The 26124-nt window shown below is 50.0% G+C and overlaps 3 protein-coding genes across 3 annotated transcripts in view; 1 reads left to right on the top strand and 2 right to left on the bottom strand.

The window, feature by feature from the left end:
- DERL3 (derlin 3) overlaps positions 1 to 26124 on the top strand; it is a 257501-nt gene that overhangs the window by 115256 nt on the left and 116121 nt on the right. The gene's annotated exons all lie outside the window — the stretch shown is intronic.
- LOC134410497 (polyubiquitin-like) lies at positions 14 to 2486 on the bottom strand. The gene is made up of 2 exons (XM_063143786.1): positions 2342 to 2486; positions 14 to 1032 (listed from the first exon to the last, which is right to left on the bottom strand). The coding sequence occupies exons 1-2, from the start codon at positions 2342 to 2344 to the stop codon at positions 562 to 564; spliced, it is 474 nt and encodes a 157-aa protein (XP_062999856.1). The 5' UTR covers positions 2345 to 2486; the 3' UTR covers positions 14 to 561.
- OAS3 (2'-5'-oligoadenylate synthetase 3) overlaps positions 11562 to 26124 on the bottom strand; it is a 60905-nt gene continuing 46342 nt past the window's right edge. Inside the window, exons 14-21 of the mRNA XM_063144301.1 lie at positions 24798 to 25024; positions 22943 to 23090; positions 19768 to 19956; positions 18510 to 18792; positions 17359 to 17537; positions 14614 to 14864; positions 12737 to 12884; positions 11562 to 11927 (exon numbers count right to left, since the gene is read on the bottom strand). Of these exons, the coding sequence (XP_063000371.1) occupies positions 11880 to 11927; positions 12737 to 12884; positions 14614 to 14864; positions 17359 to 17537; positions 18510 to 18792; positions 19768 to 19956; positions 22943 to 23090; positions 24798 to 25024 (1473 nt within the window). The 3' untranslated portion in view covers positions 11562 to 11879. The remainder of the gene's footprint in view (positions 11928 to 12736; positions 12885 to 14613; positions 14865 to 17358; positions 17538 to 18509; positions 18793 to 19767; positions 19957 to 22942; positions 23091 to 24797; positions 25025 to 26124) is intronic.

Raw genomic sequence — 26124 nt, 5'->3', positions numbered from 1 at the left:
AAAAGCGCACCACTCATTTTGTCTTTCCTTTATTTAGTGATGTGTTTTACAGCTGCTAAAAAGCATCCACACAAAACGTCAAAGCAGAGCCAAACTCAGATAAAAGCATCAGTAGAGAACTCGCGTTTACAATTTCAGAATATTTCTGCTCCTCCCTTCAGCTGAAAAGTGCACGCTATAATGACAGTCCCTGTACTCAGGTTTACAATCTAAGAGTCAACACAAGAGGAAAAGGGGGTGAGGAGGGAAGAGGAGAGCAAGCAAACTCAAGGTACTTGGTAGAGTTCCAAGGTTCTTCTCATGGCCAGCAAGAGTGGAAGCAGTTCAGGGAGAGGGCGAGCCAAAGGCAGGCAGTCTCTCGGCTGTCTCTCAGGCAAGGCGGAACGGCTGGTGCTAGATTTAAATACTGCTAAGGTTGTATACCAGAAGACGGGTGTCGGGTTGGGGAGGAGGCAGGGGGCAGCCTAAGTGAGAAGTGGGGAGAGGGTCAAGTTCGGGAAGTCTGGGGAACCCTGGTCCAAGAGGCCAGGAGGGCGGCTGGGCTGAGCCATCCACCAGATCTCAGCCGCCCCGGAGCCGCCCGTTCAGGAAGATGGTGCTGTAGGGAGCAATGTTGTAGTCCGACAGCTTGTGGCCGTCCTCCAGAGGTTTCCCCTCGTACAGGAGCCAGAACTGTTCCGGCTGCATGTTCTCCTGGCGCTGAACCTGGGCTCTGAACTGGGCCACCGGGTCTGAAGGCAGGACCTCATAAGTGCTGGTTCTGCCCCGGGGAGTGTTCAGGAGAACGGAAATGGGTTCCTCGTTCTTGACCATTAGCAGGAGGGTGTCCCCCGATCTCAGCCCGTATTCCGAGAGCTGGGCACCGTCCCGCAGGTCAATGTGGGTGTTGTTCTGGCAGGCCAGCTTCTGCTGATAAGGCGGCACCCCTGTCTTCCGCCCCACGTGGACTTTGAAATCCCAGACGGTCTTTTGGGCGGAGGTGTCCAGGGAATGCTGGACTCCCGTCAGGAGCTTCACATTCAAACGCAGCGCCTGGGGAGGGGGGACGAGGAGAGCAAAAGAATTGTGAGTCCACAGGCAGGTCTTGGGAGAAAGGGGGGAGAGAGAGAGAGAGAGAGAAGAAGAAGGAGGAAAAAGAATGTCTGCTTCTAACAAGATCACACCGTTGTATTTCTCCAGAGAAGTTGATCAGGAGCAGAACTTCACAATTAGTAGCACGTTCTCTTCATGTGGATTAATCCAGAAAGCCTGTGGCCCTCCAGATGTTGTTGAACTCCAACTCCCATGAGCCCCAGCCAACACGAGGAAGGGCTGACTGGGAGAGTTCCTGTGAGTGGGTTTACTCACAAGTAACCCCCCAGCCCCATGTTGCAAGCGCCAGTCTTTCCCATGGGGCAGTGCGCCTCCGGCATACTTGTCCAGGGGAGCTAAACCCCTCTGTCATGAGGTGCCCCTTCAGTGGGGTCCCCCAGCACCCCCTTTCCTTTCTCCTATATTGGCTGCGATTCACCCCTGGGGGAGAGAAGGAAGCGTGGCGTTGGGGGACAACATGACGGGGGGGGCGAAGCCCACCCACCACTCCTGACGCCGGGCAGCCCACGGGCAAGGAGGGGCCCCACGGGGTGGAAGGGCAAGAGGCCAGGGGAGGCCGGTGGCTCCGATGCCAGTGGGGTGGTGGATGTACACCGGGGATCAGTCAGAACTCGGCAAGAGCTGGCCACGGCGTTTTGCTCTGCTCCCTTCGAGCTCTGGCTGAAGCCCGGAGCGGATTCATCGCCCCACTGGCATCGGAACCACCAGCCTCCCCTGCAAAACACCTCTTTGGGCAAGAGGTTCCTCAAAGCCTTCTCCCCGCCCCCCCCCGCCCCAACACCCCCAGCACTCTCACTCGCCCACCTGACAGCAATGTTGCCTCCTTCGCAAGACTCCAGACGGGCATCTTTGAAACGTTTGACCCACGCAGGGAGAGAGCGCGCGAGATCAAGAGACAACGGAGCCCGTGGGGAGGCCTCTCACGGCTCCGCCCCAAAGATCTCGGCACCGAGGCGGCGTAAAGGGAACCCCCACCCCCACCCCCATCCCGCCCCAGGGCGGCCAGTTTCTTCCCACCAGCAGCCCCCCCCTTGCAGGGTCCCAGGTCAGGCCAGGCAGCGTCTCCCTTCCGGAGGAAGCAGGGGGGAAGGCTGCCGGTCTGTGCCTGGAAAGGCTGCCGGTCTGTGCCCCCGCCAGACAGCCGGCCCGCCGCGTCGCGCCTCCTTCCAGCCAGCTGCCAAGCTGCCTCCTGCCGCCTTTCCCCGGCCGGGCAGCTCCCCCCCCCCCCCGCCGCCCCCTCCCTCCTTACCATCTCGCAGGTCCGGCCTCACTCGCCTCGGGCTCCGCTTCCACACACAGCCGCCCGATCTTCCGCTTAGGGGGCTCCGCACTGTCCCTGCCCGCTCCGCTCCCTTTTATCCCCGCGCCGCTTTCGAGATGTCCCCGCGAGGAGGAGCTGCCGAGGAAGCAGAAGCGAGATGTCCCTGCCGGCACTTTCCATTTCCCAGCCGTGGAAAGCGAAAGCAAGAGGGGAAAGCGAAAGCGAAAGCGACCAGGGCTCCGTTGCTGGGAATCCCGCAGATTCCATCACCAGCAGCCCGAGAAAGGAAGGGCTGGGAGCCGCGTGCATCGCTTGCATCACAAGCGACCAAGAATCCTGTGGCGCCTGAAAGAGCACCGCGCGTCCCTTGGGGTCGAAGCTGGCAGGGGAAGCCGGAGCTTGATGACGAGTTCGGGGATCAACTGTACTCTCTGCATGCGGCCAAGTGGACCACAGTCCATGGAACCGGATGCCCCAACGAATGTGTCCGCTTTTCAAGGGTCACAAGACTCTTGGCTGATTTTGCTGCAATGGACTTAACAGGGCTCCTCGCTGGAAATCGATACAATTGCCGGCCGAGACAGATAGATGTTTGAGACTTTAAGGCAGCTTTCCCCTACCCGGCAGCCTCCAGATGGGTTGGGACTAGAGATGTAAAATTTCCGGAAATTTAGAAGCCATGGAAAAAAAGCGGTTTCCCCCGGTTTTTTTGAGGGGAAACGGAAATTTTCAGAAAAATTGAAATGATGCAATATTAGCACTTTTTACAGATTGAAAGTCACTTTGTTACTTTAGGAACATAAAATTTAATTATGTCCAAGTTGGTTTGGCATAAAATTATTACATTTGGTATATTAAAACTAGTGTATTCAAACAATTATTACAAATTGTGTGTTTGCTGTGGGGAGAGAAGACCTGAGGCTGCAGGAGCCTGGTCTTTGCAGTCTCTTTCCCCACCTGTTGAACATCTGCTGACCAGTGCCCCGCCTTGCTTACAGGTAAAGCTCCAGCCGGCCAGAGGCAGCGCCTCGGTGCGCACATGGCGCCGCACTTAGCGCCGCACAGAGGAGCCACCCTGTTTGGAGAACACCAGTTGACCAACAACCAGCAACCAACAGCAATTTATGCAAAAAACTTTTAATCAACTTTTAAATAACTTTTAATATGTGCCTGGGGAGCTCTGGGGGATATGGGGATGCCCGCAGAACTGTGGTCACGGGTAGGGGGAGGTATGGTGCTGGGGGAGGAACAGGCCAGATGAGGAGAAGAGGGGACAGATTCCTTACAGCTATCCCCTCTTCTAGTTCTTCCCCCAACCAGATGGTTCCTGGTGGCCTTATCAGCTTGCTCTCAGGTCTGGTGCTGCTGCTGCTGAATGCCAGGTCAGTCCAAAACAAAATCTCCCTCATCCATGATCTGATTGTGGATGAGGGGGCTGACCTGGTATGTATCACTGAGACCTGGTGGGTGAACTTGTGTGTGTGTGTGTTACTCTCACCCAGCTCTGCCCTCCTGGGTACTCGGTGCAGCACCAGCACAGACTAGAGGGCGGGGGGGGGGGGGGTTTGCCGTGGTCTATAGAAATACAATCTCCCTTTCTAACAACTACAGGCTGGTGGCTAATATCCCTTTCCTGGGCAAGGTGCTTGAGCAGGTGGTTGCAGGACAACTCCAGGCACTCTTGAATGAAACGGATTATCTAGATCCATTTCAATCGGGTTTCAGGCCTGGTTTTGGAGTGGAAACTGCCTTGGTTGCCCTGTGGGATGACCTCTGTCAGGAGAGAGACAGGGGGAGTGCGACCCTGTTGGTTCTCCTGGACCTCTCAGCGGCCTTCGATACCATCGACCATGGTATCCTTCTGGATAGGTTGTCTGAGCTGGGAGTTAGAGGTACTGCGTTGCAGTGGTTCCGCTCCTACTTGGATGGCCGATTCCAGAAGGTGGTGCTGGGAGATTATTGCTCTGTGCCGTGGCTCCTAAACCATGGGGTTCCGCAGGGCTCTATCTTATCCCCTATGCTGTTTATCATATACATGAAGCCGCTGGGGGAGGTTATCCGGAGATGTGGACTGAGGAGTCATCAATATGCGGATGATACCCACCTCTACCTTTCCTTTTCATCAAACCCAGGTGAGGCAGTGACTGTTCTGAACCAGTGCCTGGGCACGGTAATGGACTGGATGAGGGCTAACAAACTGAGACTCAATCCAGACAAGACGGAGGTACTGTTAGCGGGTGGTTCTTCTGTCCGGCGAGGTGATGTTTGCCCTGTCCTGGACGGGGTTGCACTCTCCCTAAAGGATCAGGTCTGTAGTTTGGGGTGCTCTTGGATCCTGAATTGTCACTTGAGGCACAGGTGAACTCAGTGGCAAAGAGCACCTTTTATCAGCTTAGGCTGATATACCAACTGCGCCCTTATCTGGACAGGGATAGCCTAGCTACAGTTATACATCCTCTGATAACCTCTTGTTTGGATTACTGCAATGCATTATATGTGGGCCTGCCTTTGAAAACGGTCCGGAAGCTTCAGCTGGTACAAAACAGGGCAGCCCGTTTACTAACAGGGACTGGCCGGCGAGATCACATTATGCCAGTCCTTTTACAACTTCATTGGCTCCCAGTCCAGGTCGGGGCCCGATTCAAAGTGCTGGTATTGACATTTAAAGCCCTAAACGGTTTGGGGCCAGGTTATTTGAAGGAACACCTCCTCCCATATGTACCTGCCCGGATCTTAAGATCATCTACAGGGGCCCTTCTCCATGAGCCCCTGCCAAAGGAAGTGAGGCAGGTGACTACTAGGAGGAGGGCCTTCTCCACTGTGGCACCCCGGTTGTGGAATGAGCTCCCCAGAGAGGTCTGCCTGGCGCCTACGCTGTACTCCTTTCATCGCCAGCTGAAGACCTTTTTATTCTCTCAATATTTTAACACTTAATTTTAACTTAAATGTAAATTTTACTGTTTTAACTCTGTATTTTAATTTTATATCAATTTTGCTGCGTGGTTTTATCCTGGTTGTGCTTTTTATACTGTATTTTGTAATTGTCCTTTTAACATGTTGGTTGTTTTATTATGGTTTTAATTTTTGTGAACCGCCCAGAAAGCTTCAGCTATTGGGCAGTATAAAAATGCAATAAATAAATAAATAAATAAATAAATGTAATTTACTTTTTTTACTTTTTTTTTTTTGGTAACAAATGGTGCTACAAGTTCCTGAACTGTTAGGAACACCTGAGCTGTAAGGAACCTCTTTAGTTCTGCCAGTTTATGAGGGGCAGGCAAAAAACAATTTTAAAAACAACAACTGAAGAAACCACCAACATTAGTAACAAAGAAAATTATTTATGTCTCCGCTAGTCCTCCAGTGTCAAGACATAAAGCCCCCATTCCCATAAAGAGAACTGAGAAAAATGGGGGGGGGACACCAAGATTCAATGAATCTGCATGAAATTTAATCAGACTCATTTTCTGAGCTATAACCATCACAAATTAGTTTCAGACTCTGCTTCAATGGCAGTGCTGCCCCCTAGAGGCAGAAATGCATCTTCCTCTTGCATTTGAGAGTTGTAGTCTCAGTGTGCAACCTAGGATTGCTTGTCCTTGGTGCAAAGAAATTGTAATAATCTGATACTGTACAGTTTTTAGAAATCATTTGGAGAAGTAAATATCAGAACAACTTGTCTTAAATATTTTATTCATCATGCTAAAATAAAACATCCTGTCATCCGTTTTTTCTTCATTTTTTGAAGCGACAGTTTTGGGAACAAAACTAGCGACAGTTTTGGGAAGGTTGAGAGGACTGAGGAGTCCTGGGTTCAAATCTCCACGCAGCCATGAAGCTCACTGGGTGACTTTGGACTCTCAGCCTAGCCTACCTCACAGGGTTGTTGTGAGGATAAAATGGGGAGGAGGAGGACCACGGACACCGCCTTGGGTTCCTTGGAGGAAAACAAAACCTGGGATTTAAGCGCAACAAATAGATAAAAAGAAGGCCCAGGGGGAGTTTCCTCATTGCGTTCCTCGTCCAGGGGCAGAGGCCGGAGCGGCGGGAGGCCGGAGGTGGCCCCTGAAAGCGGGTCTCCTGGGCCCGGAAGCCCCCCCTGCGCCCCGTTTCCCCCACATGGAGCACCAGGTGGTCCAGAAGCCTAGCCTCCCCGGGCAGGGGCGGGGACAGGCACTCATTCCACGCCACGGCTGCTGCCGCCACCCTCAGCGATCGGCTCCCAACCGCCAGGAACCGACACTGCGCGGTGTCGCCACGGCAACCGCCTCAATCTGAAAGGGGGCCAAAGAGGGAAAAAGCGAAGAGGGCAGAGCCAGCTCCAGCACTAAACTGAAAGCCCACGGAAGTTTGCCTCCTCAGGCCCGGACGCTGCAGTGCGCACCGCTCCCGTCCCGTATATGGTATAAAACTGTGACCCTGAAAGGGCAGCACTGCGCCCCTCTGAAGTCTGCGCCCCAGGCGGCTGCCTGACCTGCCCAAATGGTAGCGCCGGCCCTGGCAGAATCATAGAATCGTACCGTTGACCTATAAGGCCATCAAGTCCAACCCCCTGCTCAAGGCAGGAATGCACGTATACACACGCTCATTCATTTCCCCCCCCCTCTCTCTCTCTCTCACACACACACACACACACACACACGTGTCAAAGATGTACAGAATTGTTGTGTGCATTTGGGAAAACACGGATGGAATTACACATGTATTTTCATGCAGAAACAAAACTCACGATCTGATACGGACTTGAATTAGAACACGCTTCCAGATGGAATTTGGGGGACTTTGGCAAGTTTGTGTCTTGCAGCTTTGCACATCCGTCCCTTCTCTTCCCTTTCTTGAGGGAAGGGGGTTCTGGGGATTGTCTCAGCCAGGAAACAAAACTATTCCGCTGTGTGGGCTACCAATTTTCTTATGAAGGCCAGGCAAAGAGCTCTTTTCTTCTCTGAGATGAAATCAGGCTCTGATGTGGGGTCCCTCTCTTAGGCCTCCATCCCTGCGCTCTACGACACTGAAGCAACTAAGCTGGATGAGTTTATCTCCGACTCTCTTCAGCCCACTAAGCCATTTCTGGACCAGGCGCGCAGCGTCGTGGACACCATCTGTGCATTCTTGAGGGATAAATGCTTCAAAAATGCGCCTCAGCCCCAGCCCCGGGTGATGAAGATTGTTAAGGTGAGTGCTGGGGAGCATGGGTTGCAGAGATTCAAAGGGTGGGCAGGGGAGGATCCATCTCCACAGGCACATTTATGTATTTATTGCATTTATATCTCACCCTTTTCCCGCCAAATGAAGAAAGGTGGGTTTCCTAGAAGCCAGCGTGGAGGGAGAGGGAGCAAAAGAGATTCGAATGTAGCCACAAAAGCCGTCCCATTTCATGGCTTCTTAATTCTGTTCTTCTTCTGCTAAGAACACAGAGCAGCTCTGAAGTTGCAACAGAGCAGCAGCCCTGTTGAGCTCCTGGGCTATTCAAGTTTTGGGGGAGATTGCAGGGAGACTTCCAGGGCTATATCCTGACAAGCACTTGGGGGTCTGGTCCAGCCAGGACCTGCACTAACCAGGGCCAGAGCTACACCAAGCAGGATATAACACTTTGAAAACGGTTTGGAAACAGTATATGGAGCGTGCCCTGGGCCCCAGCAGTTGTCCAAACCGTTATAAACCATTTTAAAGCAGTAGTGTAGATCCTGCCCAGGTGTAAGGATACCAATATGAATCAAGCGCTCCAATCTAACACTTATCTAGGGATGTGCACAGACCCCCCCTTTAGGACCTCATTTCGGACCTTCTGAAATGGGCCCGTTTCATTTCGGGACCTCCCCGTTTCTGTTCCGTTCCAAATCTGAAGAAAAATCTGGACCTCCGAAACACTATTCGGACGCCATTTTTTCCATTGACATGCATTGTCTGAAAGAAATGCCTGTAACTACTTTATTTTTAACGATAGAAAAATGAAATTTGGTGAGCTTACAGATACCTTGGAAATGCTTACGCATGTCCAATTTTAGACATATCTATACATCGGTTTTCTTGCAATGAATTTTTCAAAATGTGAGTTCCAGTAATTTCAAAGCACTATAATTTCCTCATTTTCCAAGATATACACATGTAACTTTGCAACATGATAGAACCTAAGTAGGGCTTGATGCATGGTAATTTTGAAGCACATAGGTTCATCCGCTGATTTTTAGTGATTTTTTAAATAGGGGGATGGTTTGAGGGTAAAATCCTAAAAATAATCCTAAAACCTTTAAAAAATCACTAAAAATCAGCACATGAACCTATGTACTTTAAAATTACCATGCATCAAGCCTTACTTAGATTCTATCACGCTGCAACATTTCACATGTGTATCTTGAAAAATGACAGAGTATTTTAAAAAATAATAATTTTAAAACCTCAAACTTTAAAAAAAATCCTAAAAATCAGTGGATGAAGCCATGTGTTTCACAATTGCCAGGCCTAAGTACATATTTAGAAGCTCTCACTTTGCCAAGTTATGTGTATTTATCTTTAAAAATGATGGCGATAAATGCATTTTTGTAAATAGGGGGATGGTTTGAGGGTAAAATCCTAAAAATAATCCTAAAAATCAGTAGATGGACCTATGTGCTTCAAAATTTTAAAAAATGTGAGTTCCAGTAATTTCAAAGTGCTATAATTTCTTCGTTTTTCAAGATATACACATGTAACTTTGCAATGTGATAGAACCTAAGCAGGGCTTGATGCATGGCAATTTTGAAGCACATAGATCCGTCCGCTGATTTTTAGGATTATTTTTAACATTTTACCCTCAAACCATCCCCCCATTTACAAAAATGCATTTATCTCTGTCATTTTTAAAGGTACATAACTTGGCAAAGTGATAGCTTCTAAATATGTACTTAGGCCTGGCAATTGTGAAACACACCCTACTTAGGTTCTATCATGTTGCAAAGTTACATGTGTGTATCTTGAAAAATGAAGACGTTATAGCACTTTGAAACGACTGGAACTCACATTTTTAAAAATTCATTGCAAGAAAACCGATGGACAGATCTGTCTAAAACTGGACATGCCTAAACATCTCCAGGGTATCTGTAAGCTCACCAAATTTCATTTTTCTGTCATTAAAAATAAAAAAGCTATAGGCATTTCTTTAGGCTAATGTAATCCTATGGCAAAACAAAACACAGTTTGAGCCAAAATGGCGTCTGAAGCTCTGAATACGTCCGAAGCATTTCGGATCGATCCAAACCACTTCGGATCGTTTCAGACCACTGCGGCGGAGCCTAGGGAACCCTTCCTGAAGACCCGGTTTCTGTGCAGCCTGTTCCAAATCACACGTGTGGATCCTCTCCTGGGGTGAAGGCTGTGAAATTGTTGGGGGTAACCTCGGCTGGCTACTGCTCTTGCAGCTGTGCCATCTCCTTCTCGTTGTTGTTGTTTATTTATATAGCGGCATCATTGCACATAGTAAAACAATAAAACAGAAACCCCCTGCCACCTAGGCTTACATTCTGATAAAAGCACAAGGAAACAACAAGAAAGGGAAAGGAATGCATCAATCATGCACAGGGGACACTAAAAGCAACATTATAAAACAGTAAGATCAAAGTCAAGTTCTAAAAGCTTTGGGAAAAGGAAGAGTTTTCAGCTGAGCTTTAAAGACCCTAAATGACCATTTTGGGCCCTTTCTACACCTAAGGATTATCCCAGGAAAATGGAGGGATCGTCCCTGCCTGCTCCCGGGATCCCCTCTGTGTCATTTGCAAGCGCAGGGATGATCCCTGGGGAAAAGGCAGGTGTAGAAACGGCCAGAGGTGTTTCAGCACCCATTCCTTCTGCACCCATTGAACCATTTCTGTCCCGTCTCCTCTGCAGCAGGGGCAAGGACCTGGGCGGCACATGCAGTGGGTCGGCCTCACAGCCCTACGGGATCTCTTTCAGTGGCCCAGGCAGAGGAGGGGAGAGTTTGGCCCTCCTCACAACTGTCCCTCTAACTGCTGCCCGTTACTTTCCCCACGGGATTGAATGGCAGCAGTTTGCATGTGGCCCGCTTCCAAAAGAACAGCATATGGATCATGGATCCATGGAGTCTCTGTATACAGGGAAGCAGGAATGCTTCAAGAAAGTGACCTCCGTGGCATTCTCTTTCCCAGGGAGGCTCCTTGGGGAACGGAACGGCTCTGAAAGGGGGCTCAGACGCTTCCCTCGTGGTGTTTCTGAGCACCCTCCAAGGCCCTGCAGCCCAGGAAAGAGGCGAGAAGGAGATCATCCAGAAGACTGAGGAGGGGCATGGGCAGTGCAGCGTCCAGGAGCCAGCCGAAGTGGACATCCATCCTAATCTGGTCCAGGGGAGGGCAAGAAAGACAGTCAATGGTATGAAAGACGTCTTGAAGGAGTAGGAGGTGGTTCGCCTAAAGAAGAGGAGACGGAGGGATGTGTGTGGCTGCAACTCTTCAAATGTATTCATTAATTATGATATTTGTATACAGCACCACATCCAAGCAGATTCCAGAGCGGTGAACAAGGAGAGAGGAAATGAAACAGAGATGCAATGATAAAAAGATAAGAAATAAAATGATAAAAGACATGATCCTGAGCCTGTTCAGAAAACACGCTAACCCATGGATTGCCCGCTAACCCTTTTTCAGCAAATGGTTAGTGAACATGTTTAAACCGCGGTTATGTAGCCACCATGGTTAGGGATGGTGCACATGACACGCTAAGGCACAATGTTTAGCTCAAAATGCTTGGTGCCCCTACTGAAAAGGTCCTGCCTGGACTACCCACTTCTCTAAGTACATGTAGGGGAAGGATAGACAGCAGAGCAAGAAATGCTGATCTCAATGATGTCCATGTGTTTGAAGCCTGCAATGCCACCGTTGCAGCGTTCCCTAACCAGCACATCGCCTTGGGTACAGTTTGAAGGCAGGGCAGGGTGCCTCGCCCTTCTCCCCACTGTGGGGCAGCCCCCCTCGAAGATACGGAGTGGGCAAACCCCCCCCCCACAGGGTGCTGTAGGGATGCCCCATGGCAGGGGCTGGGCCCAGGGGCGTCAGTGGACTTGGCTGCACTCAGACAGGGAGGGGGGGGCACAACATGACCGACTCCCACACCTGCGTTACTTTGCTTGAAGGCTTCACTGTATCAAACTCAGGGCTATTCCAACCTGTGCCAAACCAGGTCCATTTCCTACTTAAAAATAAGACAATACTTAATCATACAATTAAGGTATCTGTTTACTTTATTAAAAACAAAAACAAAAAAACCACATGCTAAACAATGTGCAGTGCAAAGTGACACCAGACAACCAAGTGCCATTCCTGTATAAATATGTGCAAAAGCATTTACGCTGGAGGAAGCGCAGGAAGAGAACGTACATTCGTGGCCTTGGGTCCACACAGCCTCCGAGGGGCCACTAGTTTTCCGAAACCACAGCAAGGCATTTTTTCTTTTCTTTTTACAAAACCGGCCTGGGAGAACATGAAAGATGTTCTCCCACCTCCAAACTTCATCCCATGCAAGGAGGCTGCAAGGGGTCCCGTCACAGTATGGTGCAGTAGAACCATTTGTCCGCCCAAGGGACCTGCAGCTGAAAGAAGGACACACAAAGACAGGAGATCTGTGACTGAGCGGCCAGACTGGACCAGACACCATTCACACAACGAGCGCTTGCAAGGATGGCTTTCTATAAAAGTGGGCAGCAGGCCAAGAAGGCCTAATCTGGATCAGGACCCTGTCTGGGGGAATGGAGGGGCAAAGGGAACATCAGGACCTGTTCCAGTTGGACCGACCCCTGCACGGGGCCAACTGACATCATGAGGAAAGGATGGAGGAGCGAGGGACATACAGGAGAGCAGGCAAAGAGAATATTTGGGTTCGCTCCAGTTTGCGTGCCACCCCCGAAAGACGACGGGGAAGTGGGGCCACTCCACCAGCCCTGCTGACAGTCTGGCTACTTCTTTCCTCTTCCCTCCCTGTCCCTCTTTCCCTTTGCGTCATGTCTTTTTTAGTCTGTAAGCCTGCAGGCAGCAACTGCCGTGTTTTTCTGCTTGGCCAGAAGCCATATTCCTTTTTTTGCCAGACGATGCATGGGGCAGAAGCCTTTCAGCTGATGTCTCGGTTGGCGGTGCTGGTGAGGAGAAAACCCCTCATCCCTGCCAAAGAAGCGTTCAGCCAAAGATGTGATCAGACAGACAAGGGGATGCTGGTGCAGGACAAGATGTCCTGGTAGAAGAGTTCGTGTGAACTCAAAATCCCTGTCTATACCTGTAGAAACTCCCAGCATCCCCCAGCCATTATTCCCAAGAATGCTGGGAGTTGTAGACCTTTTCTCTCTCTCTCTCTCTCTGGAGGTGCATCGGATTGTGCCCTAAACCACGTGAGGCATTTCACCCTCACCGGAACATCCCAGTGAGCAACCAGGGATCCACTGACGTTCTTGCAGCATCCCTGTTGAGAACAGCCTTCAGCTTCTTTAGCAAGCAGATCCCAGCGGCTCCCCTCTCCAAGGTTCCTAGTTGGATCAGCTGGGTCCAAGAGTACTGGTCTGAAATCCAATAGCAGAAACAGCCAATAAGGGATGGTGAAAAAAGCGCTGAGCCTGGGAGACCCGGGTCCAATGCCTCAGTTAACTTTCAAAGCATTGGGCACGCGTGGTCAGAACAAGCAAGCAAGAGCAGCAGCGTCACACCAGGAAAATCTCATTTCCTTGCCGTCACTCCTCTGCCCACGTTTTTGCCCCTCATGACTTCCTCTTGTGAAAGAGCAAGTAAACAACGTGCCCATTCAGTGGGGAGTTTTGATCTCGCTGCTTCTCCGGCACACAGCAGGAGACAGCGGCAAGTTCCATCTCAAAAATAATTTGGATTTACCGCGATTTTTTTTGGGGTCATGCGAAGACGGCTAGAAGGGGCAGGACGTGCACAGGATGCAGACGACAACGTGAACAGCGCCCCCGAAAATCCGTGAGTGTCCAGTAACAAGCGTGCAATAAAATGCTCATTGGATGCCACCTCTGCTCTGTACCAGCCTCAGGTATTCCACCTGCTAGATGGGAATCTTACATTGGAAGACCGTAGTGCACTCTTTTACCCTCTGGAAGGCAGGAGGGAAGGAAGGGAGGAAGGAAGAAGAGGGATGAGGCAAAGCCATGAGGTCAATGCACATGGCCCATGTGACACAGCGTGTGTGTGCGTGTGCACGTGTAACAATGCTTACTCCTGTGAGGTCTTAGAGCACCGGGCCAATGAAAGGACAGGCACAGAAGGTTGGGAAAAGGGGCAGAAGCCAAGTCAGTTGGGGATACGTAGAAGCTGAGGAGAAAGAGCGGAAGGGACACCTTTCCCCGCAACAGAGGAGGGCTGGGCCTGTCTATGCTTTCCGGTAATGGGGTGTGCGTGTTCTCATAGGAAGGAGGGAAGGGAATTTTGTAAGTCAATGAGAGGGAGGGAGGGAGGGAGGGAGGTTTGAAGACCCTGTTTGTCACAGCAGGGGAGGCTTGCTTTCATGCAGTGGGAAGAGGCCGTGTTATTGGGGGCTCTTGGAAAGGATGCTGGTGTGGGACATCACTGGACCCTTGAGAGGGAAAGAGGGAGGGAAAGACGGAAAGGGCCTCTGAGTGTCGGTCCGGTGGGAAGCTGCCAAAGGTGTTTCCATCCAATCATTTTCAGACGACCAGCCCCATTTTCCAACTACCAGCCCCCCTAGCGACGCAGGAGTGACACGGGTAGTAAGTAAGTGATTCCTTATTTGCAGCCCACGGACCCTCAAAACGTCATTTAAACGCAGGTCTAGGAGAAAACGTAGACACAACTGAGGGATACGAGAAGTCCTGTTTCCAGGAGAAGAACAGGCCATGGGATGTGATCTGCTGGAGACTTTGGCCACCTGCACGGTGAGGGCAACTCGTGGCTCTCTAGATGCTTTGGCCTTCAATTCCCATCAGCCCCAGCCAGCATAACCAATGGGAGGATGATGGGAACTGTAAGCCAAAGACTGCCTATGCCTGCTTTAAGGGAGCGGCGTTCCCTCCCCTGTTCGTTGGCAACCTAACAGCAGATTCCAGGGCGACTGCATTTCTCTCCTGGTCTGTCTTTCAGCAAAAGCACAGTCCCGCTCTTCCTCCAGCTACGTACAGGGCTGCGTATTGGTGGAATCAGTGAACACCAGCATGGAGCAGGCAGACGAGAACCTTCAGCATCCAGGGGGTTCTGACACTGGTGCATATTTTAACCTGTGAAAAACCAGGGCACATAAGAAAAGCGCAGGAGGCTGACCTGGATTTCCGGAGCTGCCCTTGCAAGTATCCCTTGAGGGTCTTATCCTGAAAGTCATAGTTTAGGGTCCAAAATATGCAGAGCTGCCTGTGCTGCTGGAGGAGCCAAAGCACCGTGCGGAACCCTTCCGCCATGTCGAAGGCCGTCTTTCCGCTTCCTTGTTCCCAGGCGTAGACAGCCAGCAGCTCCAGCACGTCCTCTGGGGGTAGAGACTCCCCACTTTGGAGCTGCGTTTCGTATGGATGGATGTACTAGCAAGGAGAGAAGGGGGGGGGAGATGGGGGCGTTGAAACTTTGAGGGAGCGTCCAGACGAAGGTTTGATCATGCAATTGTCCTGCCTCGTTCACAGAACTTTACAGAGGGTCCAAATCACATTCCTTTTCCTCCCTTGTTTTCCCACCACTTCTTAGCAAATAAAAACCATCGATCTTTTTACTTAGCAAATAAAATCTGTCAAGGAGGGAAAGATGGTGGAAATGCACAAGGCCTTTTCACTGGTAGCACTAGGAACCGTCTGTTTGGAAGCAATCGTGGATGACTCCTGGCATGCAGAGAATAGAAGCGACAAAAGGGAAATCCAAAGAGCATTTTTTTTATTATTGTTACATGCAGGAAATAATTGCTCTTGCCCGGTTTTGTTTGCTCCTTGTTGTTGGGGTGTCCTTTATATGTTCTTAATCTATACCCCAGGATGGTTGGTTGATGTTCAGTACGGGCTAATGGTTATTTATTTATTTACAATCTTTATAACGTGCTCCATATCTAAAATAGATTCCGGAGCGGTGAACATAGGAAGAAAACAGTACAAAGAGAAAAAGATTAAAACAGCAAATTAAAATGGTTCAATTTAAAACAAAATACCAATGAAAACGGTGGCTAGTGACTTGAAGAATGCTTCCTGGAAAAGAGTTAATTTCAGGAGGTGCCAGAAGCAGTACAATATCGGCACCTGCCTGACCTCCAGGGGCAGGGAGTTCCAAAGGGAAGGGGCCACCACACCGAAGGCTCTTCTCCTGGTGGATTCCAATTGGGCCACGGGTCCATGTCAAACCCCCAGGAGCTGGCCCTCCAATGACCTCAGTGATCAGGCAGGGTGGTGAGGGAGAAGGCGCTCTCTCGGGTATCCTGGTCCCAAGTTGTTTTGGGCTTTGTACACTAGTACCAAAACCTTAAACCTGGCCTGATAGTCAATAGGTAGCCAGTGCAGTTCCCCCAGCAAAGGAGTTTCATGCCGAAAAGAGGCATCTCCTGACAACAGCTGAACTGCTGCGTTCTGCACTTGGCTCCAGCTTCCAGAGCAGCCTAGCGGTTAGAAGAGGGTCTCCAGAGAGTTTGGGATCTGTGTGTGTGTGTGTGTTTAATGGGATACTCATCAGGTGACGGCACCCTTTAGCTGAAGGGACTGGGTGTCTACAGAAAATGCAAGGTGGGGTTTTGAAGTTGGAGGCAGAAAGTGCTGTGGAGGCGCCTTGGGCCATAGGATCGCTCTACGGCAGAGGCGCAGTCAGAACGCACTTGCCCCAGGGCCGTTTGGAGGAGGTGGGCGAGGCGCAGGGGCAAAGGGCAGAATGCCCGAAACACCGGCATATCTTGGCTTAAGCATCTTACTGCCTAGAACGAAACCTTCGAAGAGGCATTCCAAGCTTTTAGAATGGGGGGAAAGCAGAGTAAAAGCTGAATAGCTACAAAGTGATTGACAGTTGAGGGGCAACTGGGTGGTGCCTGGGCCACCTGGGGAACACTGGAGACCTGGATTGGGACCCTAGTTGAGCTGCATCAGGGCCCTGGGCCTGAGTTTCAGCACCCCTGCTCGATGGGGATCTAACTTAGGGTAACGGATCAGTTGCCTGTGAAGCACTGCCTCTTTGCCTCCTCTTTGCTGGGACATAGCAGAGGGAAGAATGTCATGGGAGGGCTCACTCCATCAGCTTGGCTGAGGGACCAGAAGCCATTTGGCTCCTGTCTTCCATGGACCGTTTGCATTCAGCCTGTTCAGTGTAAGAACTATGTCAACTTTAGAAATTGGTGCAGAGTTTGCTCCTCTTCCCTCCCCATCCCTTTTTCCTCTTGTATCTGTTTACATCTAATACATGTACAGCACTTAGTAAACTTTAGGTGCTTTATAAAATGGTGGTGGTGGTGGTGGTGGAGGAGGAGGCGGAGAAGGAGGAAGAAGAAGAAGAAGAAGAAGAAGAAGAAGAAGAAGAAGAAGAAGAAGAAGAGATATGTCAAAAACAGCTTAATCTGTCTCAAGTGTTCTTTTGTTCCACCTAATATAGCTGTTCCTAGGACCTCAGACCACCGGAGCTGGGGAGTGGACAGCCTACTGTCTTATTATATTTCTTTCTGAATGTTATTATTAACTGCCTTGGGAGCTTTGGGTGAGAGGTGGGTTATCGTATTGAAAAATAATGACAACGAAATAGAAAGGTTTTCTCTTTTAGCTCAGGGAGAGCTGATGCTTTCATTAGCCGTGTAACATATTAAATGTTAGTTAATAGAGCAGAATTCCAAGCCAAAGCCTTCACCTGAGTGAAGTTGTGTTGCTGAGATTGGCAGCTTCAAACCTGGATGGTGGCGGTGGGGTGGTGACACAAAGCAAAGCGACAGTACTGCAGCTCAAGGCACATGGGCTGATTTCATGCCTTATGCTCAGGGGGTGGGGGTGGGGGTGGGGGGTAGCTGCTGTTGGAGCTTCGACCTCTTGCACACCACGTCCCTGGCAAACTGTCAAGCCGCTGTACCTGCCTGTACCAGTATTTCACCAGCCGGATGAGACTCTTCAGCTTGGAGGGGCGACTGATGATGAAATCCCTCTGCAGCTCCGTGAAGCAGGGGGAGAACTGACCACTACGGCTGCCTCTGCTCATGAACAGATCAACGTACACCTGAGGATCGGGCCTCTTGCCTTTCGTGTTCTGGCCTGTCATAGGAAACAAACACGGACAAATATATGACAGAGCCAAACAGACGTGTAGGAAAGTGTCATGACCATTCAGGTGTATTATTTATCCTGGCCAGGAGTATAACCTGGTGTCATTGTAGCAGGACATCCGTGTTCTGGGGCTGCAATCACAGGACACCCACCTTGAGTGCCTCAGTGAATAGCGGACTACATTTTCATTTTCGAATGCATCAATAGGCACCTGTTCTCCGGGGGATCACGAGGCAGGCCGGTCCAGGAGACAGACAGGGGGGTGGGGGAATGCCTACCATCTCTAGCTGCCCCCCAGCCAAAGGTGACAGACTAGTGTTCGGAGATAAGGAAAGCCCTGCCCAGCCTTTTCAGGGAGTTACGGATAGGAGCGTCAGGATCGGTTTCTGACTACTTGCATTTGATGCAGACGCACCATAGTAAGTAAGAAAATAAAGGAAAATAAGGGACAAACTAAATGTGCCATTCAGCAGTTCCACTGAGAATCCTCGTGTAGAGGAGCCCTAATTCTCCAGGCCAAGTCACCCGAGAGCGAGAGAGGACATTCACTGCCACCCCCTGCTCAAACGCCCTTTCCATTCCCCTGCAGCAAAGATTGGGCAAATGATGATTGCTGCTGCCTCTCATCGCTCACCTGTGGTCTCTCTCTAGAAGGCTCTATCTGTCGGAATCCTCTTCCTTTAGCCGGCAAGGGAGGAAGCATTGAGCCTGGAGAAGCCAGACAGAGAGAGGGAGCAAAAGAAGCCGGTGGTTGCTCACTTCTCCCCTCCCTCTGGACATCCTGGCTGTTGAAACATGCTGTGAGTGTGTAGTTTGGCCACCAGAGAAACCCACGGAAATAAAGGCCATTGGCACGACGGCAGTGTCGTCAGGGTGGAGTCTGGCCCCAGGAGCCCCCACCGCCCCCGCCCCCAGGTCTGCCTGGGAAGAAAGCTCCATTCCTACAGCAGACGGACTCACCGAGCGCATCAAAGGCTAGCAACACATCGACGTCAAGGGACTCTGCAAATTTCCAAGAGCGCACCTTGACATTGAGACCACGCCCCTTGTTCTGCTTCAGAGGATGGATGTGCACTTCGGCTGGCTCCTGGACGCTGCACTGCCCAAGCCCCTCCTCAATCTTCTGGACGACCTCCTCCTCGCCTCTTTCCTGGGCTGCAGAGCCTTGGAGGGTGCTCAGAAACACCACGAGGGAAGCGTCTGAGCCCCCTTTCAGAGCCGTTCCGTTCCCCAAGGAGCCTCCCTGGGAAAGAGAATGCCACGGAGGTCACTTTCTTGAAGCATTCCTGCTTTCCTGTATACAGAGACTCCATGGATCCATGATCCATATGCTGTTCTTTGGGAAGCGGGCCACATGCAAACTGCTGCCATTCAATCCCGTGGGGAAAGTAACGGGCAGCAGTTAGAGGGACAGTTGTGAGGAGGGCCAAATTCTCCCCTCCTCTGCCTGGGCCACTGAAAGAGATCCCGTAGGGCTGTGAGGCCGACCCACTGCATGTGCCGCCCAGGTCCTTGCCCCTGCGGCAGAGGAGACGGGACAGAAATGGTTCAATGGGTGCAGAAGGAATGGGTGCTGAAACACCTCTGGCCGTTCCTACACCTGCCTTTTCCCCAGGGATCATCCCTGCGCTTGCAAATGACACACAGGGGATCCCGGGAGCAGGCAGGGACGATCCCTCCATTTTCCTGGGATAATCCTTAGGTGTAGAAAGGGCCCAAAATGGTCATTTAGGGTCTTTAAAGCTCAGCTGAAAACTCTTCTTTTTTCCAAAGCTTTTAGAACTTTTAGATAAAGCTTTTAGATGAAGCCATGCATTTCACAATTGCCAGACCTAAGTATATGTTCAGTAAACAAAAAACTTACAGTTTACAAAACAATGTTAAAGGCTCTACAGTTTTCAACCAAACTCCAAAAAGCGGGGAAATTGGGAGTTAAGGCTCACAAGCCTTTAACACCACATCCTCCCTAAGGAGGCAGAAAGTGCCAGTGAAATTCTCATTCTCCCAAAGCAGATATAAACCATGAGGACAGGATGGAGAATAGGATATGCAGAGGTGACTGTGGGCTTGTGGAAAACTGATGACAAACAACTTAGGGCCACCTACTTCTCGTTTTTTGTTTAGAGCAGCCCTTCCCCAACCTGGTGCCCTCCAAAGGTGTTGGATCCTCCCCTGCCCACCCTTTGAATCTCTGCAACCCATGCTCCCCAGCACTCACCTTAACAATCTTCATCACCCGGGGCTGGGGCTGGGGCGCATTTTTGAAGCATTTATCCCTCAAGAATGCACAGATGGTGTCCACGACGCTGCGCGCCTGGTCCAGAAATGGCTTAGTGGGCTGAAGAGAGTCGGAGATAAACTCATCCAGCTTAGTTGCTTCAGTGTCGTAGAGCGCAGGGACGGAGGCCTAAGAAAGGGACCCCACATCAGAGCCTGATTTCATCTCAGAGAAGGAAAGAGCTCTTTGCCTGGCCTTGGTAAAAAATTGGTAGCCCACACAGCAGAATGGTTTTGTTTCCTGGCTGAGACAATCCCCAGAATTGCAGGTTTTATTTAGAGCAGAATTGCAGGTTTTACTTAGAGTAGCCTTCCCCAAGCTGGTGTCCCCTACATGTTTTGGACTACAACTCCCATCATTCCTGACCACTGGCCATGCTGGCTGGGGATGACAGGAGTTGTAGTCCAAACTGTTCCAAGGGCACCAGTTTGAAGAAGGCTGACCTAGAGTGTCATCCCATGGGGGAAAATGTGTTTCCTTACCATTGCTTCTCTGCCCGTGCTTTTGTCCCTCATTACTTGCTCTTTTGAAAGGCAAAGTAAACAACATGCACGTGGCCCATTCCGTGGGCCGTTTCGATCGCGCTGCTTATCCTGCACATAGCAGGAGATGGCTTCAACTAGAAGGGGCGGGAGGCACGCAGGACTCAGATGACGATGTGAATAAGACCAGCGAAAAGCCGAGAGTGCCCAGTAATGAGCAGGCAATAAAATGATCTTCTGATGACGCTCCTAGAGTCAAAATGTACGTTCCTTACAAAGGCGTGCATTTAAAGCCTGACAGCTGCTTCTAGCCAAAACCATCTTCCAGGAGGAGATCTTTAGAAGGACAAACAAAGGTGGGTCTGTGTGCTACCCCTCCTCTGCCTAACCCTTTTCTGCTGCAATCCCACCATCCCCGTACACTTTTGCTCTCCTGCGTCCATGGGGTTGCAGACTGTTTTTAGGGATTTCATCATCACGTGTTAAATAATCAGAATTTTACCAAGTTTGCCTGTTGGTGTGAACCAATTCCTCCCAGTTAATCCACCCTTTATTTTATTTTCTGGGGGCACAAACTCCAAACCACATGCCACCTGGTGCCCTGGTATTCCCTCCCCACTTCCCCACCCCCACAAAAACCTGGTCTGGGAAGGAACAAATGGAAGCAACGAAACAGAAGGAGAGGCCCTTGCTCCTCCAACGTACACGCAGAAAATGCTCACATTGGAAATCCAGGGGTGGGGGGGAGGATTGGGAGGGGGAAAGGTGATGCCAGACTAACCATCATTTCCTGGGGAATTATGTTTGACTTGGACGTCTCTTATTGCAGTGTATTTAATATTTGCCTTGGCTCCATTGAAAATTGTTGCGGCGTTTGAACAGGGGCTGCAATCTGAAAAGAGGAGTGGTGCCCTGAACCTTTGTATGAAATTCCAGTTTTTCCGTGTTCATTGGGGTGAATGCATTACAGACAAACAAACCTGTACACACCTGCACACATGACTGATCCGTATCGCAATTAGAGGAGTGCCGTTGCAGGAGCACATGTGCCCTGTTACGGAGGTTCCACAGGTGTATCAGTAGAAGTGGGAGATAGGAACTCCGTCAAATATGCGCTCCTACGCAGAGCTCACATTTGTATTAACGAGAACAACCACTCAGCAGTAAAACACATGGATACCCAAGCACACACCCCTCACAGCTAGTTGGCTGTTCGATGTGAACAGCAATGACCTTGCAAAGGGGGTGGGGTCACACTGCAAATGTTCTTTGCAATGGAAGCAAGAGAGCTGGAAAAACTGCAACAAAAGTAGCTAGGGCAGGGTGACCATATGAAAAGGAGGACAGGGCTCCTGTATCTTTAACAGTTACATAGAAAAGAGAATTTCAGCAGGTGTCATTTGTATGCATGTCGCACCTGGTGAAATTTCCTCTTCATCACAACAGTTAAAGTTGCAGGAGCTATACTGCAGCTATACTGTGACCAGATTTAAAAGAGGGCAGGGCACCTGCAGCTTTAACTGTTGTGATGAAGAGGAAATTTCACCAGGTTTGCCATATACACAAATGACACCTGCTGAAATTCCCTTTTCGATACAACTGTTAAAGATACAGGAGCCCTGTCCTCCTTTTCATATGGTCACCCTAAGCTAGGGAAATTCCAGGGAAAACTGACCAGGGCCAGATCTACACGTCGTTGCGAAGGCGCTCCCGTGTGCCTTTTTCAAAGACGTACCTAAAAGAAGCGCCTCTTTCTTTACTGTGTGTACTGTGAGCTAGGCAGCGCCGCCTGCGGAAGAATCTACCCCATTCAAAGACGCTGCTCGGGCTCTTCTGGCGCGTCCCGGCGGTAGCGGCGGCTCCTCCTTTTCTCCCTCGGTGTGTTTGTATTTGCGTCTGCGTGCGCACGGCGGACGAGTTCAGCTCCTGCCTCTCGCTCTCCTCTCGCTCGCCTGGTGGGAGGGGGGATTATTCGAATGGAAGAACACGCGAGGGGGAAGCGGCCAGAGCAGCATCTTTGAATGGGGTAGAGATTCTTCCGCAGGCGGCGCTGCCTAGCTCACAGTACACACAGTAAAGAAAGAGACGCTTCTTTTAGGTACGTCTTTGAAAAAGGCGCACGGAAGCGCCTTCACAACGACGTGTAGATCTGGCCCAGGTCAAAAAAGAGAGGGCTCCTGTATCTTTAACAGTTGCATAGAAAAGGGAATTTCAGCAGGTGTCATTTGTATGCATGGAGCACCTGGTGAAATTTCCTCTTCATCACAACAGTTAAAGCCGCAGGAGCTATAATGCAGCTATACTGTGACCAGATTTAAAGGAGGGAAGGGCACCTGCAGCTTTACCTGTTGTGATGAAGAGGGAATTTCACCAGGTTCTCCATAAATACAAAGGACGCCTGCTGAAATTCCCTTTTCAATACAACTGTTAAAGATACAGAAGCCCAGTCCTCCTTTCCATATGGCCACCCTAGTGGAGCCAAGATCACCGTGAGAGCAGGTGAAAGCCATGTGCCCCGTTAGTGACGACTACAATAGAATCCTGCAATAGAATCCGGCTGGTGTAGACTCCCCAGCGCTGGTCTTTCTTTGACCCAATCAAATCTAAAGAGCAGGCACGTCCGCTTCCCTCACCGGCACATCCCAGAGTTTCACCATGGAGCCATCAGACTTCTTGCAGCATTCCTGAAAAGCACACTCCGCAGCGTACTGTGCAAGCAGATCCCAGCGGCTTCCCTCTCCTATGATCCCAGTTGGATCTGCCGGGTCCAGGAGGATTGGCCTGAAATCCAATGACAGAAACAGCCAATAAGATACAGCCTTTGGCCAAAGGGTTTGCAGTACCCAATTCCCTCAAGAAATATCACTGACGCTGGAATTCTGCCGGGAGATTCAGGGTTGGAAAAAATGCATCCCGCCCAGCTGCTTTGGTGGCTGGCGAGGCTCACCTGCACCTGCTGCTGCAGCAGAGACGGGAGAAGGGGAATGAGGCCCTCCGGCTGGCATGAGCACGTTCACCCCATCCTTATCTCCAGTCTCTGCTGAGAAAGGGAAGAGAAGGGAGGGATGTGCAAAGCAGCAAAACACAAACTTGCCAAAGTCCCCCAAATTCCATCTGGAAGCGTGTTCTAATTCAAGTCCGTATCAGATCGTGAGTTTTGTTTCTGCATGAAAATACATGTGTAATTCCATCCGTGTTTTCCCAAATGCACACAACAATTCTGTACATCTTTGACACGTGTGTGTGTGTGTGTGTGTGTGTGTGTGTGTGAGAGAGAGAGAGAGAGAGAGAGAGAGAGAGTGTGTGTGTGTGTGTGAGAGAGAGAGAGAGAGGGAATAAATGAGCGTGTGTATACGTGCACTCCTGCCTTGAGCAGGGGGTTGGACTTGGTGTCCTTATAGGCCAACGGTACGATTCTATGATTCTGCCAGGGCCGGCGCTACCATTTGGGCAGGTCAGGCAGCCGTCTGGGGCGCACACTTCAGAGGGGCGCAGTGCTGCCCTTTCAGGGTCACAGTTTTATACCATATACGGGGGAGCGGTGCGCATTGCAGCGCCCGGGCCTGAGGAGGCAAACTTCCGTGGGCTTTCAGTTTAGTGCTGGAGCTGGCTCTGCCCTCTTCGCTTTTTCCCTCTTTGGCCCCCTTTCAGATTGAGGCGGTTGCCGTGGCGACAACACGCAGTGTCGGTTCATGGCGGTTGGGAGCCGATCGCTGAGGGTGGCGGCAGCAGCCGTGGTGTGGAATGAGTGCCTGTCCCCGCCCCTGCCCGGGGAGGCTAGGCTTCTGGACTACCCGCCCTCCCCCCAAGTAATTAACCAGTTGTGGGGGGCCTGACCCATCAGTTGAAGATGAGTGGTTGCAAAGAAGGACCGAGCAATTTAAAATAAATAAATAAATAAATAAATAAAATAAATAAATAAATAAATAATTTTACTGTTTTAACTCTGTATTTTAATCTTATATCAATTTTGCTGTGTGGTTTTATCCTGGTTGTGCTTTTTATACTGTATTTTGTATTTGTGCTTTTGACCTGTTGGTTGTTTTATTATGGTTTTAATTTTTGTGAACCGCCCAGAGAGCTTCGGCTATTGGGCGGTATAAAAATGTAATAAATAAATAAATAAATAAATAAAATTTAGCAGTTTCAAGTTTTGTGCTTTTTATTTTTCCTACAAGACATCTGTTCTTAAAAATCAAAGTTGGCAAATTTGGGTGTGTGTGTGTGCAAGTAGCTCGCCTTGCCTCGGGCGCAAAAGAGTCTGGCACCGGCCCTGGATTCTATGTGCATGTACAGTCCTCTGGCAATGCTCAAGTCTCAACTGCAATTCTTAGGATTTCTTGGAAGTCAACTAGGGTAGGATTTCCTTTAAAAGTCCTTCTGTGCAGGTATCTGCTGGGGACGGATGGAAGACTGGCAGATTTAGATGGAAGTTTTAGAAAGGAACTTACCCGGGCCACCACATACAAAACAAGATGGGAGACAGACCTGGGTTTCCGGAGCTGAGCCTGTAGATAGCGCCCGAGGGTCTCATCCTCAAAGTCATAGTTTATAGTCCAAAATATGCAGAGCTGCCTGTGCTGCTGGAGGAGCCAAAGCACCGTCCGGAACCCTTCCGCCATGTCGAAATCCGTCCTTTTGCTTCCTTGTTCCCAGGCGTAGACAGCCAGCAGCTCCAGCGCATACTTGGGGGGCAGCGACTCCCCCTTTGGCAACTACAGTTGTAAGATAGAAGAACACGCTGCTGTAGGGTGACCCTATGCAAAGGAGGACAGGGCTCCTGTATCTTTCACAGTTGTATTGAAAAGGGTATTTCAGCAGGGGGGGATCTACACTACTGCTTTAAAGCGCTTTATAACAGTTTTGACAACTGTTGGGGCCCAGGACACACTGCATATACAGTTGTCAAAATGTTTTCAAAGTGCTTTAAAGCGCTTTTAAAGCAGTTGTGTAGATGTCATTTGTATATATGGGGAACCTGGTGAAATTCCCTCTTCATCACAACAGTTAAACGTGCAGGAGCTATAGTTGTCCGGGTTTTTATTTTTAAATATCCATAGTTTCAGTCCAACCCAGGCGGTTGCAAGGATTGCAAGGAGTTGCATCAGTCACTCTAAAGGTCAAGAGATAATTGGTTTATTGCTTAATGACTTGACAAGAGTGATTGATTGTCAATCAAGCTGTAAAGTGGTAGAGAAAGATAATGCTGTGTATATAAGTCTTGTGTAGAAGCCTATCTTCTCTCTCCTGTGTGACCATGACGTTGTGTGAGTATAGCTGTATGATATTGTAAATAAGATCTCTGTCTATGCCTCAGTAAAGCGTTGCTGAAGAAATAACTGTTGCTGTCGTTTATCTTTGTGGCTATATTCGCTTTCTCTGAATCCTGCCTGGAACGCTGCATTGCTCTGCTAATCTCTCTGATTGGAGAGGAATTTGTTTCTCCGAACACCCCAACAATAGTAGAGTGACCAGATTTAAAAGAGGGCAGGGCACCTGCAGCTTTCACTGTGGTGATGAAGGGCACCTGCTGAAATTCCCTTTTCTATGTAACTGTTAAAGATACAGGAGCTCTGTCCTCCTTTTCATAGGGTCACCCTCTGCTACTGTAACCCACAGAGGTCTGGTGCATAGCCACAGAAGAGCGTGGCAGTGCTTGCAGATGAGGCTTCATGGCATCATTGTCCTGCCTTATTCTTGGGCAGGGGCAGATGGTGTTGATGGTAATGACAACAATGTTTTTAAATGGTCATTGTCTATCTTAGATGATACACCAATGGGATTTGGGATTTAGTAGTATTTGCCAACAGATGAG

This window comes from Elgaria multicarinata, chromosome 18, assembly GCF_023053635.1.
Source record: "Elgaria multicarinata webbii isolate HBS135686 ecotype San Diego chromosome 18, rElgMul1.1.pri, whole genome shotgun sequence".
Taxonomy (NCBI): Eukaryota; Metazoa; Chordata; class Lepidosauria; order Squamata; family Anguidae; genus Elgaria; species Elgaria multicarinata.
Note: the sequence above shows the minus strand (reverse complement) of the source record. Positions and strands in the feature narration are given on the sequence as shown.